This window comes from Apodemus sylvaticus, chromosome 22 (genome assembly GCF_947179515.1).
Source record: "Apodemus sylvaticus chromosome 22, mApoSyl1.1, whole genome shotgun sequence".
NCBI classification, from domain to species: Eukaryota; Metazoa; Chordata; class Mammalia; order Rodentia; family Muridae; genus Apodemus; species Apodemus sylvaticus.
In genome coordinates this window covers 1069011-1091210 of record NC_067493.1, presented here as the reverse complement: position 1 = coordinate 1091210, position 22200 = coordinate 1069011, and the positions used below count along the sequence as shown (strand labels likewise).

General features: G+C 42.3%; 1 protein-coding gene across 1 annotated transcript in view; it reads right to left on the bottom strand.

Moving 5' to 3' along the window:
• LOC127673189 (uncharacterized) overlaps positions 1-22200 on the bottom strand; it is a 234185-nt gene that overhangs the window by 80816 nt on the left and 131169 nt on the right. The window contains 1 exon segment of the mRNA XM_052168797.1: positions 17166-17176. Within this exon segment, the coding sequence (XP_052024757.1) occupies positions 17166-17176 (11 nt within the window).

Genomic DNA, 22200 nt, shown 5'->3' with positions numbered 1-22200 from the left:
AATGTGGAAGAATCTGCTTTCTGGAACTTGGAAAGGTCCAGATGTTTTAATAACCGCGGGACGAGGGTATGCTTGTGTGTTTCCTCAGGATGCCGACTCCCCTATCTGGATCCCGGATCGGCTCATTCGACCCGCTGGAGAACAAAAGGAAACAAAAGCGGCGTTGGAGGAAACAGCAGAAGCGGCTCGTCACTCAGATGAAGAAAATGAAAGTAGACCTCGAAAAGAAGCCGACGTGGACGCAGATTCGTCATTTGACTCATGAAGCTAAAGAACTTTTACTAAGTGCGGGGAAACCCCTAACCCCTGCATGTTATTTTTTGGCCTTTCTGTCCATTCTTTTCGCTGCCCCAGAAACCGTGCAAGGAATTTCCTATTGGGCATATGTTCCTAATCCACCTATTATTCAGCCTGTGGGCTGGCTTGACAGGGAACCCATCAAGGTGTTAACAAATGATTCACTTATAGTAGGCGGTGCACAAGGCTCTGACACACGGCCTATGACCTCCTCTTATATAACCTTTGAAGGTAGGGCTGATTCTTTACCAATCTGCCTGACGCTGCAAGGGAAAGCTCCTCGTGGCTGCTTTACCACTGGGTATAGGACTTTCTTGACTGATTCGCCAGACAGAGAAAAGGAAGGTAAAAGATGGATGTGGGAACTTCAGTTACAAACCTTGGGTGATCCTTTATACAAAGAGAAATTCCTTGATCGTAGTCTTAGTCCTATAGAACAATGCATTCAAAAATATAGAGACAAGGATCAATATTGGGATTCTTCTTTGACCAAAACTCCTACTTGGTTACAATGTGCTTTTCCACATACCGCTACGTGGTATGTTCCTAATAATATGTCAAATATAGGATTAAAAATTTGGGACTATTCTAATTCTAATAAGGGGTCAGTCTATGAGAATTATCTTAAACAGAATAAGGAAAAATTTCACAATTATACATTTAATGGTAAAGGAGAACCCCTTAGGAGATGGTTCTCACCAGGATATGTGGAGCCAATTTGGTTTATAGAACAAGGGAATGAAACCAGGAGGCAGCCAGACCTGTTCAGATTAGTGGCAGCAGCTAACATGGTGCTTGAAAAGAAGCCAACAGATGCCAAATCTAATGCCTTGGGAATTAAGGCTTGTGTTTCCTATCCATATGCTATGCTTTTAGCTCAACAAACTTTTGTTAATATTTTGCAAGAAAGTGGAAATTCATTCAAAATCTATTGTCATTCATGTAAGCTTACCAATTGTATTTTTTCTTCTGAATCTAAGGAGCTCGGCACAATTATTATAGTTAGGCGTCCATCTTATGTTATGTTGCCTGTAGAGTTAGGAAGTGAACCTTGGTATGATAATGCTGCATTACAGGTATTAGAAGATTTAAAAGCTTTAATTAGGCCAAAAAGGTTTGTTGCTGCACTTATTTTGGGAATTACTGCATTAATAGCAATTTTGACCACTTTTGCTGTGGCTACGGTTGCCTTAGTAGAAGAGATTAATACAGCTCATTTTGTTAATGATTTGAATAAGAATGTTTCTTTAGCTCTTTTAGAACAGGAAGCTATAGATAAAAAATTAGAGGCAAGGATAAATGCTCTAGAGGAAGTGGTTCTTGCACTTGGTCAGGATATGGCTAATTTGAAAAGCACTCTCGCAGTTCGTTGCCATGGGAATTTTAAGTCTATTTGTGTAACTCCATTGGTCTATAACACTTCAGAACCTTGGGAGAAAGTGAAGGCTCATTTGCAGGGAGTATGGCAGAATAGCGATATTACACATGATATACAGTCTTTACAAAAGGACATTTCAGCCATGAGTCAATCTTATTTACAGTTGGGCAGCTTACAGGAGCTGGCTACTGATTTGGAACAAGGATTGAAGACTATGAATCCTTTAGATTGGGTTCAGTACTTCATTCTCATAGGAGTACTTGGGCTTATTCTCATCTTGGTCATTTTCTTGTTTCCGTCACTCATTAAATGTTTGTTCAACTCTCTTAAGGCTGTGCAGCAGGACGTTTTTGAGCTTCATTTTAAAAACAAAAAAGGAGGAACTGCTACGCCTACAGCCGCTGTAACGCCTGTGTAGCTGTAGCAAGATGCTGCTCTACTGGGGCCCGGCAGCTGAAGGGTTGAGGTCAGAGCTTCACGGAGCGGAGCCTCAGGCAGTTCCTTAGCAAGATGACCCGATCTCATGACCACAAAAAATGATCTCGAGACGCCTGCGATGCTGAGCCTGTGTGTGTGTCTGTTCTTTGTGCATTTCTCTGTATCTCAATATCTGATTAATGGGCAATGGTGGACAGCCCCCAGTGGTCCCAAAGTAGTGGAAAGTACCTTAAGCTTCTCCCATATACAGGAAAGATTAGCTAGAAGCAGAAAGCCTTGGTGTCTTTATAATAGGAAAGAGAAATAAAAGATATTAGATAATATGAAGCCTGCTTTAATATATTGGCATAAATTAAGGTGTGAACATGATAGATATCTTCATTGGAGACCTCCAGCTTTGGAAGAATATATTAAGAAATTTCTTGAGGGAGAATATAGTTTAGCTCCTTGATAAAAAGAGGAAGTTGGTGCCCATCTTTGCTATGTGAGAGACAAAATTCTAAGAAAAGAAAGTTCATGACCAACCGCAGGAACCACAGTCTCTGTCTTGATATGAGATCATTGTATATCCAGATAGAAATAGTTATTTTGCAGATTTGTTGCTGATTCTTAGAGATTGTAAAATTAGCCTTTGTGTATTGTCTGATGCCGAGTTCCTTGTTTGTAATACTATATAAAGAAAGAATCATGCTAAGTAAAATTGCAGCAGTTCACTAAGCAATTTGGTGTCTGTCTGTCATTCCTGCGCCGTATCCTGACTTCTCCTGATACCTTCGCCCCTGGGCTCCCGCAGTCTGACGGTCTCCCCCTGAGTGGTCTGCGGCAATACCATACATGTACAACACAAAGCATGATACTGACATCACCGGGAATAAATATATGCTTTCTCAAATATGTATTCACATAATTCTCGTGCTTGCTCTGCTTATTTTCTGACTCAGAATTTATAATCACTGTGTCATTTTAGAAGGAGCTTTAATTATAAGATACACTTCTGTCACTTTTGAACACTTTGAATAGGATACAGCTTTGCCAGAGAAATGCGAATTGAGAGGGAGATGCAGAGGAAACAGATCCACAATACCGAGCACAGATCGGAAAAATTGTATGAACAATTACTAACTACAAACATGATGGGCAAGCTGGGTGTATTTTCTCATGTCTTTAATCACAGAGGCACAGGCAGGTGTATGTCATTTACCTAGACATTGGCATGGCCTTTGTAATGTGTTCTAGGAGACTAAAATGTATATTTTAAGAACCTTAATCCCTACAAAAAAAAAAAAACAACCATGGGAAAAAAACGATACTGAACTCAAAGTTCTTTATGAAAGTTCCTACAAAGAATTACAAATTCATAGCACATCTGTATTCATCTGGCAGAAATATGAAGTTTAATCTATAACATTTGGTCAAATGTCAATATTAAAGATATTGATGAAAAACCACAGAGCCAGGCAGTGATGGCGCACACCTGTAATCCCAGCACTCTGGGAGGCAGAGGCCGGCGGATTTCTGAGTTCGAGGCCAGCCTGGTCTACAACGTGAATTTCAGGACAACCAGGGCTATACAGAGAAACCCTGTCTCGAAAAAACAAAATCCAAAAAACAAAACAATACAAAACAAAACAAAACAAAAAAGAAAAACCACACAAAAATATGCTTATATTACAAATACAAGACATGTGTCTTTTGTGGTTTCTCTACTACTTTAAGGACAGACAAAGCTACACAGCGAAATTTGTTTTGGAAAAGAAAAGCAAAAATTAGAATAAATATAAATTATAAAACAACTAGACTTGTAAAATAGATTATCACTGATTAGCAAATGTATCCATTATATTTTATATGATTTAAGGAAAGAGATTATCGTGAATATATGGGAGCAACAGAAGAAAGCTGAAGGGTCAGTTTCAACCACAACACAGAACACACCATGGACACAATGTTTCCCCTCTAAAAGAAATGCTGGGTAAAATCTGGAGCAGAGACTGAGGGCATGGCCAATGAAAAATTGCCCCACTTGAGAGTGCCATCCTATGGACAGGCACCAATCCATGACATTATTAATGACACTCTGTTATGCTCCCACACCAAAGCCTTGATTAATTTTCTATTGAGAGGAACCACCCACCAGCTGACTAAGAAAGCTGCACAGATCCAGAGTCAAACCTTGCATGGACCTTGAGGAATCTTATGGAAGAGTTGGCAGGAAGACTGAAACCCCTGAGGAGGATAGGAACTCCACAGGAAGATCAAGAGACTCAAGTAACAAGCACCCTTGGGGACACTCAGAGACTAAGCCACAAACCAAATAGCATACACAGGATGGACTAAGGCCCCTGGCACATATATAGCAGATGTGCAGCTAACAGGCTCAGATGGTCCTCTAACAACTATAGCAGGGGCTTTCCCTATAGCTGTGGGGGTGGGATATCTTTTGAATCTGTTTCCTTAACTGGACTGCCATGTCTGGCCTCAGTGAGAGAAAATGTACTTAACTCACAATAGAATTGATGCACCAGTTTAGGGCTACCTGGGGGCCCCACAACCTCTCAAAGGAAAACAGAGGAGACTGGGGGAGGGACTCTGCCATAGCAAGGGACATATAATGGGGATAGTGATAAGGGTGACAATGAATATATAAATTATTGGAAATGCAAAAAAAGGGAGAAAAAAATAAAATTTTCATTCTATAAACACTATCCTGGAGGTATCTGGAATGGCTCCTACCAGAAGATCTTCCACAAGCTTCACAAAGAAAGCAGACAGGACAGACAAGCAGCCAAAGACATCATCCTATCTAGAAGCTTTTTGTTTCAATCAACTGCATCCTGAACCTTGACACTATGGGCAAATATTCATCCTGTGATGAAAATGCATTCGGTCTTTCTTCAGGGATCCTAACAGTCTGCAGGAACTCCTACACTGTTCAAACATCTAAAGTCTCCTCTGACACACAAGGCAAAATCTTGAAGGACACCTCCTGTAACAGTTTGGGTACATCCTCTCCTTGTATACATCTCTCCATGGCAGATTTACCATTGCTTTAGTTATCTCAACAAGCTGTGGTCGCAAAATGCAACTCAAGAATCATCCTCATAATTTCAGTGCAATGAACTCTCATGGAGTCTTCCCTATGGCTATGACTCTGCCAAAAGATGGTTGGAATCGGGCAAAATTGAAACCATACAGGAAGAATCCAGGAACTCGAATTTATCATCTATCAGTTTTCAGAAGCCACACCATATAAAAGATGCTCTTATGTTTGGCTTCAAAGGTGATGGACTCTGCCTCACTTGGTCCATATTTGCAGCAGGTTTTATTTAAAGTTCCTTCTTGGGACTAGGAAACACATTGCCTACTTCTTCCATGAATTTAAGATTTAGTAGGAGGACATGTTACACTTAGGATATGTTCTTAGGACATCTACCCACTAGAGCATGTGTTCCACTAAGTTCATATCTGTTTTCCTTATAACAGCTGGAAACTGAAAAAAAATCAATAAGGCCGCCAACCAAAATTTGGATAAAGAATATGTGGTTCATATACAAAATGGAATTTGATTCAGCTAGTTAAAGCAAGAACTTTATGAATTTTGCAGGCAACTGGATACATCTAGATACTATCACCCTAAGTGAAGTATTCCAGACCCAAAAGACAGGCATGTATGTACTCACTTGCAAATGCATAATAACCATAAAGTACAGGATATCTACATGACATTTCTTGTTCCGGAAGAAGCTAAACAAGAAGGAATGCTAAGGGACTAGATAGATGGCTCAGTTGGCAAAAGCACTGATTGCTCTTGTGAAGGTCCTGAGTTCATATCCCAGCACCAACATGGTGGCTCACAACCACCAGTAATGAGATCTGATGCCCTCCTCTGGTGTGTCTGAAAACAAATACAGGGTACTTACATATAAAAAAATAAATATATTTTTAAAAAGAAAGAAGGCTAAAATGAGCATGGTTGAATCACACTCTGAAGTGGAAATAAAACAGTCAAAGGAGGCAGATGAAAGAGAGAGAGAACTGGAAGGGCCAGTAGTTAAGAAAGGGGAAGGGGATGTAAGGAACAGCTGTGGTGAGAGAAAATGAAGGGCCATAGGACAAGGAAAATAAATTGAAATCTCCAGCTGACAGGGATCTAAAAGCTTAGGCATCTTTAGGATCTGCTACAGACCATGAAAGGGAGGGCAACAGGAAGTCTATGGGGGGGGGTGATCATAGCTGAAATACATAGCAGTGAGATTTGGACACTGAAGAGGGCCACACCCTAAAGACAGGCAGAACTCCCAGTGGAAAGTTAACTACACCAACCAAACCAAAAACCTTTCCAACCAAAATTTATCTTGTCTACAAGAAATACAGGCAAAAATATGGAGTAGAGAATGAGGGACTCACCAAACTATACCCTGCTCAAGTTGAGTCTCATCCCATGGGCAATCACCAATCCCTGACTATACTGAGGATATACTTTGTTATACTTCCAGAGAGTAGCTTAGCATAATTGTTCTCTGAGAGTCTCCATCCAGCACTTGACTGAAACAGATGCAGAGCCCACAGCCTAACATTGCACAGAACACAGGGGATCTTTGGAATCGTTGGGGAAAGAAATGAGGGCCTCCAAAGAAAAAGAAACCCATAAGGAGTCCCTCAGTGTCAACCAATCTGGGCACTAGGAAACTCTCAGAGACTGAGCCACCAGCCATCCTTCAGTTGACTGTAGCTCTGAAAGGTTGAAATGTTATCAACTTCACCTCTCTCCTGATTATGTTTACTTATGGATTGCTAGGATTTTCTTACCCTGCCCACCTCCTCTCCTAGCTTCCAACATCAACCAGCAATCTCTCTTGAACATAACAAACAGGTCAGTAAAAGAGCCAGCCCTCAGCCAACACTCTAAAAATCTACAAAGAAAACTGTTACACAGGAATAACACTCCCACAGAAACAAGACAAACTGAGAAACTAGTACCTAGAACAATAATCACCAAAAATCCAAATACCTAGGACCAGCATAGAAAGATATGTAATACCAGTGTCAGTGCTGTAATCTCTTATTTCTATTCTCCATGGTCTCTTCATCATTAAAAATTATAATTAGATGCTTTGATTTTTTTAGCTGGAATATTTCTGTTTAGTTTTGGTCTGGAGAATTTGTCCATTGGTGAGAGAGGGGTATTGAAATCACTGAGTATAAGTGTATGAGGGCTATTATGTGCTTTTGTTTTGTTTAGAGGAGTGTCTTCTGTAACTGACAGAATGAATATGAATCCATCTGATATTTAGAGAACATTCTACTGAAATATAAGAGAATATACCTCCTCAGGTTCTTGCTCCTCTCCCTTGCCCCATATATCCATTTTGCATCAGACATCTTCCATTAGGATATTGTAGAGGAAGAGGAGAAGGAGATGGAAGAAGAGGAGGAAGAGGAGGAGAAGCTGAAAAAGAAGAAGAGGAGCAAGAAGAAGAAGAAGAAGAAGAAGAAGAAGAAGAAGAAGAAGAAGATCAATCAACATAAAAGTCTAGAAAATATTTCAAATAAAATCATAACTGAAAATTTTTCCTAAACTAAAGAAGGTATCTGTTAATGTACAAGAAACATCAAAAATACCAAAGAGATTGGGAAAGAGTCCCTTTGACACATAATAGACATAACACTAAAATTTAAAAGAAATATAAACTGTTTAAGAAATCTAAAAAAAAAAAAAAAAAAAAAAACAAAAAAAAAAAACTACAGCAGGAAAATCAGGAAAAATTAAGAAACTAAACAAAACAAAAACTAGAAATGAATGAAATCAAAACTATTAGATTCATATCCATCTACTTTATTTTCAGGAATAAATTCATTACTTATATAATGTTCTCCCTGCATATTTTCCTGCAGGCCAGAAGAGGGCACAAGATTCCATTACAAATAGTTGTGTGGCATCATGAGGTTGCTAAGAATTGAACTCATGACCTGTGTGGGAACAGAGCTCTTAACCTCTGAGCCATCTCTCCAGGCCTAACCCTACCTTTTTTTTTTTTTTTTTTTTTTTTTTTTTTTTTTTTTTTTTTTTTTTGAGAAAGGGTTTCTCTGTGTACGCGTGGCTGTCCTGGAACTCACACTTGTAGTCGAGCAGCCTGGCCTCTAATTCAGAAATGTGCCTGCCTCTGCCTCCCAAGTGCTGGGATTATAGGCGTGTGCCACCACCACCTGGCTTAACCCTACCTTCTTAATGTATATTATAAAAAACAAGATGGCTTGGACAGAGGCGCTACAGATTCACAGAAACCATCCATGCTTCTATAAGAAAGCAACTGGTTCTGATATCGTGGACAGATTTACAATCAGCCATGGTAATGAAGTTATTCAGAGGTCATGAACTAGCATGTTAGAAGCACCATTAGAAACCTCACTGGAGGTCACATCTGGCTGATGTTTCTGATCCAACCCGATAGAGGACCCACCACCCCTGGTCCCACAGCTCAGCTGCATGTTCCTCCCCATTGTGGGTAGATATCCTGTGCTCACCATGTCTTGATTTCAGAGTTTCCCTGAGGTCCCCTCACAGCACCCAACAGCAGATTTCAGAGTAGGACACAGAGAACCATTCAAGCTGAGCAGCCCCAATTAACACATAGAAAAACACCCGGAAAATCCTGCCTCTTTGTCTGACTGGCAGGTTTGCCTGGATCCCTTGATTGGCCAGTGAGTCTTAGCGCTGGAGAGAAATAAGAAGTCTATGGGGGTCATCTTAGCTAAGATTCATAGAAGCAGATCTGGAAATAGAAAAGGCCAATTCATACAACCAGGCAGGACCACCAGAGGAGATCTAAGGACAGCAATCAAACAAAAAACATTTCCACATAAAATTTGTCCTGATTACAAGAAATGCAGGCACAAAGATGGAGCAGAGAATGAGGGAATGGCCAAACTATATCCTGCTTAAATTAAGACCCATCCCATGGGCAATCCCTGACATTACTGAGGATATACATTGTTATACTTCCAGAGAGTAGCTTAGCATAATTGTCCTCTGATAGTGTCCATCCAGCACCTGACTGAAACAGATGCAGAGACCCACAGCCTAATATTGGACAGAGCATAGGGAAACTTGTGGAAGAGTTGGGCAAGAGGATTGAGGTCCTCTGAAGGAGCAGGAAGTCGATAAGAAAACCCTCAATATTAAATAACCTGGACACTAGGAGACTCTCAGAGATTGAGCCACCAACCATGGTACATTCACAGGATGGAACAAGTCCGCACCATATATATAGTATATGAGCTACTCAGTCTTCATGCGTTTCCCCCAATAAATGGAGCAGAAGCTGTACCTTATGGCTTCTCGGCCTTTTGTCTAGTAAGATTAAGTGTAGGAGATGCCCCTTATGCTGTTGATTGTCTGTTCAAGCTATTCCCCTAAATCGGCTACCTTTTATGACATCAGTATGCCCAACCATGCAGAATTTGAAATGCCATGCTTGGTGGATACCCCTGTGGTCCCGACTGTCCTTGGAGAGGTAAAAGGAGTTAGGGATGAAGGACTGTGTAAGTTGGAATGGAGAGATGGGAGAGAGTGGAATTTAAATCACAAAAACAAATGATAAATAAATAAGTTGGGAAATTTAACAAATACATACAAATAGAACGAAAATAAAGAAATCAGCCCATTAATTTTAAATGTTACCCCACTCAGTATTGCAGGGTGTAAGCCAAGGAGAAGAAGTTTGGCAAAAATATCACACAAATGACCTATCACTAAAATTTACCCAATGTCTATTTTCCTCTGAAATGCTATGATCTCAACTACATTTGGCTGCATACTGTCAACACTCCCATCTTCTAAATCCTATGAGAACAACTGATTAAGCTCCATGGACAGCTTTCTCTGACTTTCACCAACTCAATTTCTGATATTTTCCACATTCATTCAAAAAAAGAACATAGGTTCTGTTCAGTAGCAAAATCAACTATTGATAGCAGCTTTATTCTTCTTTTTGTTCTAACTTGCTACTCTGCTGCTTTGATGGAATCCTCTTAGCAAAAGCATCTCTTGTAATACACAGTTGCTGTGAATGGTTCTGTCAGATCATAGTTAACCACTTTGGGAGCTTAGGGTAGAAAATGAAAGTACAAACTGAAGGTTAAAGCATGAACAAATATTGTCTCCTGGATTGCTCTCCTGTTTTGTCAGTGTCCCATGCTCAGGTAGCTCTCTCATCCAGGTCAGGCCCACTTGCTTATGAATATTGTCACCCTCAGTGCAAGAGCTTCCCACACCAATCATCCACACTATCTCACACAGACATAAACAAGCCATTCTGATGGGCAGACCCACAACATAGGCCAATCCGATGACTGTAACTCTGAAATATAGAAATGTTGGCAGCTTCACTGCTCTCTTGCCTTCATTTCTGGTGGATTGCTAAGATGAAACCTTCCAGCCAACCACCCTCCTAGCTTTCAACATTAGCCAGGAATCCCTCTTGAGCATATGCACCAAACAAGTAAGGAAAGAGAAAACACTTAGTCAACACTCTCTGAAAATCCAGATGGCAAACTCTAACCCATGAATAAAACTCACACCCAAACAAGATAAGCCCTGTAAGTAATACCTAGAGCTATTATTACCACAAACACAGATGGCTAGAAACCGAAATAGGAATATAATGAACAACAGCAAGGAAACTAAGTCACCAAGAAAGCCAAGTTATGCTTGCATAGCAGGTCCTGAGAAACTAAAACATGCAAGAGACATGATGCAAAAGATGTTGTATGAGGGAAGGGATAGAAGTGAGAACCTGAGGATGGGATAGAGGAACACAAGAGAACCTGAAGACATGCAGACAGACATGGAGCAGGGAAAGAGCAATAAAGGAAGAGAAAGAGAATAAAGAGAGTGCACGTGCAGGGAACAGAGACAGGAAACAAAAATAGCAGGCTGCCCATGTATATAATGCACAAACTAGAAATAGCAGCAGATGATGGAGGCAGACATTGGCTTAAGAATTTCCTATGTCGCTAAGAACAGGCCATTGACATTTTTGGTACACTGACAATTATTGAGGCAAGGCTCACCCACAGAATAAGAATGGAAGAGAGGAGCCGGGCATGGCAGCGCATGCCTGTAATCCCAGCACTTGATAAAGACAGTGGGATTTCTGAATTCAAGGACAGCCTTATCTACAGAGTGAGTTCCAGGTCACAGGGCTACACTGTGAAACCCTGACTTGAAAAAAAAAAAACAAAATCAACCAACCAACAAACAAACAAACAAAAAAAAAACAACAAAAAATATTGAAGAGAGAATCACAAGCATTAAAAATGAATAGAAAAATGGATTAATTATTCAAAAAATCTGGATTCTACAACTTTCATGGCACTAAACAACCAAGACTTCAACAACATATGAGAAGTCAAAAACACAAATGTTTGGAGAAGAAGGGAGAAAGAGGAAAAGAAGGAAGGAGGATGAGAAGCAAGAGGAAGTAGAAGAAGGAGAAGGAGTGCCAGGCGTGGGTGGCACACATCTTTAATCCCAGCACTTGGGAGGTGGTTGCTAAGTATTGAACTCATGACCTGTGTAGGAACAGCCAGGACTCTTAACCTCTTAGCCATCTCTCCAGCCCTATTCCTGCCTTCTTGATGTATGTTATAAAAGTCAAAACAGTTTGGACACAGTTGCTGCATAGTCACAGAAAGCACCCATACTTCTACAAGAAAGAAACTGGTCCAGATGCTTTGGACAGATTTACAATCTGCCATGATACTAAAATTATTAAGAGGTCATGGCCTAGTCGGCGGTGGAGGCGCACGCTTGTAATCCCAGCACTTGGGAGGTAGAGGCAGGCAGATTTCTGAGTTCGAGGCCAGCGTGGTCTACAAAGTGTGCTCAAGGACAGTCAGGGCTACACAGAGAAACCCTGTCTCAAAACAAACAAACAAACAAACAGCAGACCAAAAAAAAAAAAAAAAAAAAAAAAAAGAGGTCATGGCCAGAACAAACAAGTAAGAAGCATCACTAAAAATCTCACAGGAAGTCTCATGTGGCTGATATTTCCCATACAAACCCATACCGGACCCACCACCCCAGTACCCACTGCTCAGCTGCCTTTTTCTCCCCTTTGTGGGTAGACAGCCTGCGCTCACCATGTCTCGATTTCAGAGGTTCCCTGAAGTCCCCTCACAGCACCCAACAAATGAAATCAAAGCAGGACACAGAGAATCATTCAAAGCTGCACAGCCACAGCAAACACCACAGAAAGGAACCTAGATGATCCCGCCTCTTTGTTTAACTGGCAGGTCTGCCTCGTGGCCTTGATTGGCCAGTGAGTCTAATCCTTCCTAAAGGTTAAAGTGTGCTTCCCGTTCAGAGCCAGACCCTTTCCAGATCTCAGGACTGGTTAACACTTAATTAGCGTTTAAGCCCACCCTCCAGGAGGAATCTCACCCCACCCAGCCCTGGGGGAGGACTTAACATTCCGGCTGCCAGCTCCTCCCACCTGTTAGTAATAATCATGATTTTAGACATTTAGACCTTTCCTGAAATTTAGACCTTTCCTGAAATTTCCCCACAGCACTTGCCTGCTTCTTCCAGAAATCAAGGCGAACAGCTTGCATAGCCCAATATTCAAGGTGCAGTGGAGCTGTCAATCTGACTCAGGAGGGGAAAGTTAACCAGGCTATTAGCATTAAAGAGGTATTTTAGGAAGCAAGAATTGTTTTGGCCTGGCGGTGGTGGCACACACCTTTAATCCTAGCACTTGTTAGGCAGAGGCTGGCCGATTTCTGTGTTCAAGGCCAGCCTGGTCTACAGAGTGAGTTGCAGAAGAGCCAGGGCTATACAGAGAAACCCTGTCTCAAAAAACCGAAAAAAAAAAAGTAAGAAAGAAACAAAAAGAAAAAAGAGTATTTTTTTAAAGGGTCTGGTGAGATGGCTCAGCTGTTAAGAGCACTATCTGCTCTTCCCAAGGACCTGAGTTCAAATCCCAGCAAGAACATGGTGGCTCACAACTATCCGTAATGAAATCAGACATCTTCTTCTGGGGTCTCCGAAGACAGCTACAGTGTACTTACACGTAATAAATAAATAAATAAATCTTCAGAAAAAAAGGATTTTGTTTCTTGGTTTCATTCTAGCCTCAGGAAAATTGCAGCTCCCTTTCACCAGATGATAGGTATCAAACAACCCTGGGAGAAAAGCCAGAAACCTAAGGGAAACCCTGTTGAGCAATATTGTTTGCCAGCACATCTTCATCAGTGGGTAAGTGGAGAAAAAACACAGTTGGATCAGTATAGTTTCTCTAGATAAACATATCTGCAATCATAAAGGAAATAAATCTAAGTATATAGAAAGGTTATTTAATAGAATGTCCCAATAAAGGCTGCCAGCCAAAGAGAATGAGAAAAATCAAGGACTGGTTGATTTTATGTTGCAGGATATTACAACTGATTTTCTGTATATACCAGAATTTTGAAGAAATAAGGACATACTAATGCCAGTTTCAAAAACAAACAAAAAATAAACAAAGGAACAAACAAACAAAAAACAAAGAAATCAACTATTTTTGTTAAAAAATAGAGGGTCAGAACCAAAAAAAAAAAAAAAAAAAAAAACAAAACAAACAAAAAAAATCACTGTGTTCAATTATCCTTTATATATGTAGGTAGCCAAGAGAATCTACAGCATAGATCAAAAGTAAAATTAAGAAGTATCCCACTGGGCGGTGGTGGCACACACCTTTAATCCCAGCACTTGGGAGGCAGAGGCAGCCAAATTTCTGAGTTCGAGGCCAGCCTGGACGACAGAGTGAGCTCCAGGACAGCCAGGGCTACACAGAGAAACCCTGTCTCAAAAAAAAAAAAAAAAAAAAAAAAAAAAAAAAAAAAAAAAAAAAAAAAAAAAAAGGAAAATGAAATATCCCATCAGTAAGGAGGGTTTGTATAAGAGTTACATGATTAGAGGGTTATAGTGAGGATCAGGGTAAGGTTGTTAGGGTTTGTGTGATTAGGAAATTTAGGGGTTAAGATAGGACTAGAGCTTTATAGTAACTCCCACGGTGAGGGTCAGGGTTAGGGTTAAGGTGGTCACTGAGTCTATAGTATGCACATCACACAAAGATAAAATATCAGGGTAAGGGTTTGGCTCACAGTTAGTGCAAAGGATTTGTTGTGGTTTGAGAAATCAGCTTCTATCTTTTCTCTCCTCTGCCTTCCTTGTCCTCATTTTCATAATCATATCAACATCTGTTTTCCTTCCCCAAGGAAAGTGGAAAGTAAATTATCCAAGAATCTGAGATTTCCTTATCCAAGAATTTTGGATTTCCTGATTGGAAACATCTTTACTACTGTGGGGAGGAGGTCACATAAAATAGAAAACTGCAACAGCTTTGATTGTGCTGTGCTACATTTCACTTGGGGATCCTCTCTCATTAGATGGAAGCAATCATGGAACTTGGTGCTCTTCTTTGATAATGACCTATCCCCGCCCATCCCACAGCCCTTGACCCCAGCCAGCACCAACCTGATCATTTAAGTTCCTTGGGAAAGCACCAGCCCAGTCCTCTGTAAACTCTACCAGGTCTTTGTCATTTCACAGCCTAGCCTGTGTCATTAAGGAACAGGATGCAGTTTATTGGCCTGTGAATTCCCTACCTGTCTCACCAGCTCACAGCCAGAAGCCAGGGCCGGGCGCACAGCCCAGCGATCCATGGCAGCCAGGCTCAACTTCCATTCCCACAGGAGGGTGGTGCCAGGAGGCCACTGTCCCTGCCTGGAGGATCACAGAGAGAGTTTGCACTCTGCCCCGCTGCAAACTTTCCAGAGCGGGAAGCCCGTGCCTTGACCATCCACTGTCCAGGCCTGGAGGAGCACAGAGAAGGTTTGCACTCCGCCCCGCTGCAAACCTTCCAGAGCAGGAAGCCTGTGCCTTGCCTGGCCACTCCAAACTCATGGACCATGTCTGTGGAGACAGCAGGAGGATAGCGCGGAGTGACTCCAGAGCTCACAGACACCTTCAGCGTGGAGCACTATCTTCATATGAAAGAGCATGCAGATGTGGTCCCGTCACCCCATTCCCCGCCTGGCCATTCCGTGCCCGCGCTTGAAGTTTGGCAATCCCAGTAGTCGATAAAACATGGGCTCACCTACCTCCCCCCTCTGCTACACCACTAACTGATACTCACGTTCAAACTCCCGGCCCACTTTCATTCATAAAAATGAAAGACAAAAAATGAGGTTCCAGGAGGCTAGAAAACAGGCAGGGCTAGCGTGAGTGACATCAGGGGTGGGGTCAGCCATCTCCAGGTGACGGACAGGAACACCAACATGGCGCCCACAAGGGGCTGAGATTGACAGAAGTGGGAAGGTGGTGGGGTAACGTCAGGGTGGGGCCAGCAGTTGCCAGGTGACTGACAGGGGTACCAACTGAGCACCTGCCTAGGGCTGAGGTGGATGGACAGGGGCCATGGGTGGGGCTATGGATGGCATCAGGGGTTTGTGCCTGCGGTCACCAGGTGACAGGGATGGTAACACAGCTCCAACCTGGGGCTGAGGTATGGATTAGGTGGTGACACACAGAAACACACACAGGGGCAGTTTGAATCTGAGTGTATTTCGCAGCTCTCAAGCAATGGTTTTTATACATAAAGAAACTGCAGGGGCCAACCCTAACCCCTCACCAACAAATTCAATTTTAACACATTTACTACATGTTTACTATTATACAATTATTATTTTTGAAGAAATTCTTTAGTGTTAACACATTTTCTATATATTTCTACCAGAAAAGGTTTCTACTTACCACTCAATTAATTCAGAAATGTTTAATATATCTAACATTTTACCTGTATTATTTTCCATGAAAATCTTCCATTTTAACACATATTTGTTTATATTTCTTCTTCAAATTTATCAGAAATATATTGAATCAAAATCTACAAATTTCTTCTTTTCTTTTCTTTCTTTCTTTTTCCTTTTTTTCTTTTTTTTTTTTTTTTTTTTTTTTTTTTTTTGTTATTCGGATTTGGTTTTCTCGAGACAGGGTTTCTCTGTATAGGCCTGGCTGCCCTGGAACTCACTCTGTAGACCAGGCTGCCCTCGAACTCAGAAATCCACCTGCCTCTGCCTCGCAAGTGCTGGGATTACAGGCGTGTGCCACCACTACCCACCTTACAGCTTTCTTAATAAAACTGCTAAAAGCTGGAAATTTGTATTCTTATTGAATAGCCCAAGGGAAAATATGGAGGTAGAGTGGACCCAGATGAGGATGATTTACTCTTTCCTACCTTCAGTTACAGGAGTGACTGGTGGTTTATTTTAAAAAAGTCCTTAGGAGACTTTGACATCCTGGTTTTCATGTGTGCTGGGACACAAAAGAATCGGCTCACAGGGAGTAAATTTGAGCACTTTGGGAAACCTCTCTGCTTAATCAACATGGTTGAGGAGCGATTTACCCAGTGTTTCCTTTACAAATTAATCTATGGGTCCACCTGCAACTTCCATTTTACCCTTCCTCCTTCTGTGTAGACTAGACTAGCCCTGAACTCAGATTTACTTTGCTTTATCTCTCCAGTATGGGGATTAGAGGCCTGTGCCACGATGTCTGCACAGGAGATTCTTTCTATTTTTAGCAATTTCCTTTGGAAATTTCTGCTTCACAAGGGAACTCACCTGCAGAAACCGGACAGGCTAAGTTGGAAGCTCAGGACAGTGCTGGCCCTGACACAGAAAACCCATCTCCCTGGCCTCGAGAGTGTGTCTTTTAAGTGCTTCCAGCCTTGGAAGAGCTTCAGCTCTTACAAGCCTTACTTCTATTGTTGGTCTTCCTTACAGTTGAATCCCTCAGTAGGTTAAGCCATGTACCAGGCTAAAGAATGATTTCTTACATTTGACTCTGTGAACTTCATTTCTCAGGAAGTGTATGTAGGAAAAAAATAGACACTGCACAGAAATACTGACCAGCATGTTTTCCTTTGAATATTCAATATTTTCTGTAATTCACATCACCTAGAACTTTTAACAGAGGTGGGAAGACTCAGGTAATACATCTTGCATTCACTGAGAGAATGACTCATCCCTGGGCACCAGGCAGTTTTGTCAGCATTTAGGAGCACACCCAGGGTTCGAATCAAGTCCCATTGCAGCTTGCTGGGCATAATCTGATTTGCTTGTCAAAACGATAGCAACAAGAAATCATGGACACAGTTGGAAATGATTTCACCTCCTGCAAGTCAACGGCCATGGAAACCTTGGCTGTGTGGGAAATTCACAGTTAGTAGAGCCCGGGGAATGCAAACATGGGCACTGAACATTGCATTCCTCTCTGGTGGAAGAGCAGAGCCCATGGTGACCCCTGCTGGGAAGAAATGTCAGTGCCTGGAGCTCAGAGGCAGAGCTGTGGAACTAGGAAGCTTTAGAGCTTCGGGATCCTTCCTTGGTCCCTGGTCTAGCTGTGGTCTCTACAAGTATGGACATGCAGACAGGGGAACTAAATATGGACCTGCCTTGCCAGGATTGCAACACTCACATAAAACTCGGGGTGAGTGAGTCAGTCAACCATGGTTGTCCTGTGCTTTCCCTGTCAAATGTTCTCTTGGGCCATGACCCCAAGGCAACAGGGAAACTACAGCTACATGAAAAGACCAGCTGAGACAGAATACCAGTTGCGCACTTGTCTGTGCCATCTGGAAAATCATAGAAGATCAGAAAGGAAAGCAGCTTCAAGGAGATTTATGTTTGCACTGACATTGTTGCATTCCATGATGGGGGGGGGGATGGGTTACAAGTCTTGGCACACTTGTAGGGCTGAATGGGTTATTTACCTAAGGTAGACAGAATGAAGTCTGCTTTCTGAAAAGTCAGGAGGCTTAGTGGAGCAGAAAACAAATGAACCCGTGGCACCTGCAATGCATCTCCTTCCTTGAATCCGGGCACCAGGCATTTTGGTCAGCCTTTAGCAGCACACCTTCTAGACTCTGAGCTCCTGCAGAATTCCACCTCTGTTCACTCAGCAGAGTCCAATCCTGTCAGCACAGTGAATGTTCAGAGAAACAAAAACACATATGAATTTTCAAATCACCTTCGGAAAACAACTCAGGCCTGCTGACAGCCTAGAAGAACTTGGCTTGGAGGACAAGTCATAGCTAACTAGAGAAAGGAGCGCACAGTGTGACCACTTAGGTCCACACCACCTGGAGCGCCAATGCCACAGCAACCCTTGTGGTGAAGAAGTCGCTGGTCTGCAGCTCTGTAGGAGAACTGAGGATCTGAAAATGGAGACTTTAGGAATCTTGCCAGGCCTCATTCCTTGGCTCTGGCTCTTGCATTGCCCTCAACAACCACAACCATGCTGCATGACAGTGGTTCCTTGGATGGTCCAAGCTAATTCAAATAATATAAAATAATAAAATATCAACCCTACTCTGAGTTAAATAAGATTGGCTCCTATCTGTTATTTTGTAGATCACTAACTTTTCCCTAGCACTACACTTTTCTTCTTAAATCTTTGGAACTCACTTTGTAGACCAGACTACTAACAGAGATCCACCTGCATGATTCACTCCCACAGTGCTTGGATTAATGGTCTGCGTTGCCACACCCAGCAGAAGACACTCAGCTTTAATCCAGAGAATGAATCTGGAAAACACACCTTTAATTTGGGCCACACCTTCATCTTGAGGCCTATATAAGAACACAGAGGAAGAAAGCTTTCACAGTGCCTGCTTGCTCTCTCCTAGATGGCAAGTATTATTACTTTGCTTGCTTAGATCTTGCTTGACTATTATTCCATCTTCTTCTGAAGACCAGCAGAGAGTTCCAGCCACAGAAACTGAGAACATCTGGATTCTTGGACTTTCCTTCCTATACGGCTGTTGTGGAATAAGGCAGACTGCATCCTGTAAGTCATTCTAAGAAATCCCCTTTCAGGAAAGGTAGAGTGATTGATAAATCATTCTATGTGATATTTTACTCTTTAAAGTAGGCTCCCCTAGGAGATTTGCTGGCTCATGAGCACTTTACCCTTTGCCTGTCTCATCAATCGCCTATAATGGTTAAGTCTGGACAATCACATCCAGAGTGATAGGATCTTAATTTAAGAAGCTTCTGCCCCATTTTTCCTATTTCTTTTGTCTTTCGAGCCTAGGTCAGAGTACTCAATGGTGTTTTTTTAAAGAAGTTTTCAGGAAGTCTTAAGAAATCTTATTCTCATGTGTACTGGGCCATAAGATAACCACCACACAGGAAGCAACCCTGAGAACTTTGAGAAACCCCTCTGCTGAGTCAACATGGATGGCAGCTGTTCTGAGAGTGTAGAGATTCAACACACCCCAGAGATACTTAGAAATGATAGCAAACAGAGAGTACCTGAAAAAAATGAAATTGTGTCTGGATCACATTTCTTGTATACTGGCACACGGGCGCTAGGGGTTTCATCCAGGGTTTCCTCCACACCTTGTAAACCCTGGTAATGGGTTTACAAAGGGTCTCACTGCAGCATCCCTGGAAAAGTCTGGTTCCATTTGAAGAGTAAAGCACATAGAAACAAAATCAACTATGTTGTTTGCAAGCAATATCTGAATTAGATTCAGCCTGCTGAGAGCACAGCATCACATCTCCTGCACACTCACAATCAGATACCAAGCATTTTGGTCAGTGTTTTGGTGCATGGGTCTACATCTTGGGTTTGCACAGAATCCTACTCACCCTACCCAGCAGGGTCTGATCTCATTGGCAAAAGGATAGCACCTAGAAACAAAATCACCAGTGATGTTTGAAATCATTATGCAATTTCAGCTTGGAGTTGTTCTCAAGTGGAATTTAGCTAGACTTCAAGTCTCAAGTTGAAGTAGTTATTGGCTTTCATCTCACAGCCAAGAAACATTTAACCTCCTTGCCAGACTCATTTCCTGGCCAGGCTCCTTAGAGACCACAGAGTGTATTGCTCTGTGTAACCGTGGCTGTTCTGAAAATCGCTTTTGCTTAATTACATCATGAATTATGGAAAATCCAAAAGTTAAGGACACAACTTCAAGGGATTTGTTGTTTAATTTGTAGAAGTTAATCAGGTTCTTTGAAGTAGGAACACTTCAATTCAATGCAGATCTCTTTGAGATTGAAAGACACAGGCCTTTAATCTGAATATGGAGCAAGAATGCCACATAACTGTGTCATTGTGATAGTTATTTTTCTATGAACCAGGGTTTGTCTGCAATACCACTCGCTGTATAGGAACACTATTTGTAGACCAGGCTACACACAGAGATCCACCTGCAGTATTCACGCCAATAGTGCTTGGATTAAAGGCATGATTCACTACACCCAGCCGAAGACACCCACCTTTAATCCAAGGACTGAGTCTAAAACACACACCTTTAATTGTGGCCACACCTTCATCTTGAGGCCTACATAAGAACACAGAGGAAGCAAGCTTTCACATTGCATGCTTACTCTCTCCTAGCTATCAAGTCTTATTACTTAGCAGGCATTAGAGCTTGCTTGTCGGTGGTTTCAGCTGTTACTGAAGAGTAGCTGGGACATCCAGCCTCAGGGACTGAGAACTTCTGGATTCTTGGACTTTGCTTCCTATCCAGCTGCTGTGTGATAAGGTCGACTGCATCCAGTAAGTCATTCTAATATATCCCATTTCAGGAAAGGGAGCTGGAGTGAGAGGTCATTCTATTTGATCTTTTATTCTGTAAACCAGGCACCCCAGATTGATTTGCTGGCCCTTTAGCACTTTCTAAATTGCCTGTCTATTCACTTGCCTATAATGTTTAATAATTCTAGACAATTGCATCCATAGTGAAAGTATTTTCACTCCTTTTGGGTTTGCTTGTTTTGTTTTTTGAGCCTAGGTTTTCATGTGTAGCACTAGCTGTCCTTAAACATGGTCTGACAACCAGTGTGTCCTTGAGATCAGAGATCCACCTGTCCCTGCCTCTGTTCTCGTTCCTTTCTCATAGGTGCTGGGACTAATGCTTTATACCACCAACCTGGGAAGACCCTTGCCTCCTTTTGCAATGCCAATAGCTGCTAGGATAATGGGTTTAAAACCCAGATCCATGCAGTGTAATGGTTGGAAGGGTATAATTAATTTACTGGAATCGTCTCTGTATCAGAGGGCAGGTACTTGCTCTCAGTGGTCCATGGATAAAGCCAAGGCGAAGAAGTGGTTCTGTCTCAGTTTTTTCAAAAATAGATCAGATTCTGAAGAGCATCGACTACCAAGTACATGTGTCTTGCCAGCCCTGAGTACAGGATCTTGCACATCTGTGCCACTTTCTGTCTGTGGAGACCCAAACATCTGCCCTGAGGACAGTTGGACTGTTGAATGGGATCCTTACTCCTCTCCATCTGTGTATTTCAGATCTTGGACTACCTGAGATACCGCCACATAATGAATCGTGACATCAGAAAAGCCACAGAGGTCTTCCAGAGTGAGAGTCAGAGGGAGCCACAAGTATCCCCGGGAGATGTAGCCAACGACAAAGATAGGGAGGAGTCAGACCGACCCTCCCCTAGCCTGCTCAGGGAGAAAGGCCTGGAACTTGAGACCTGTGATTGTGGGCACAGCACTGACCAGGACCCTGCTTCTGATAGTCCCAGATGTCTAGGCTGCTGGGCACAGCTTCCAGAAGAGTGGGAGGAGGAGGAGGAGGAGGAGGAAGAGGAGAAAGAAAAAGAGGAGGAGGAAGGGGAGGCAGCAGAGGAGGAAGAGGAAGAGGAAGAAGAAGAAGAAGAAGAGGAGGAGCAGGAGGAGGAGGAGGAAGAAGAAGAAGAGGAAGAGGAGGAGGAGGAAGAGGAGGAGGAAGAGGAAGAGGAGGAAGAGGAAGAGGAGGAAGAGGAGGAGGAGGAGGAAGAGGAGGAGGAGGAGGAAGAGGAGGAGGAGGAGGAGGAAGACGAGGAGGAGGAGGAGGAGGAGGAGGAGGAGGAGGAGAAAAAGCCCAGATCTCTGTTTGGAGCCCAGGAACACTGATGCATTCTAAGACTTGCAATTAAGGGAACTTGTGTCAGCTGCTCTGACAGCTGTGTCAGAAAAGGCACACACAGGACACTTGTTTCTTTGCAGCCATCTGATGTTCGTTTCTTTATTT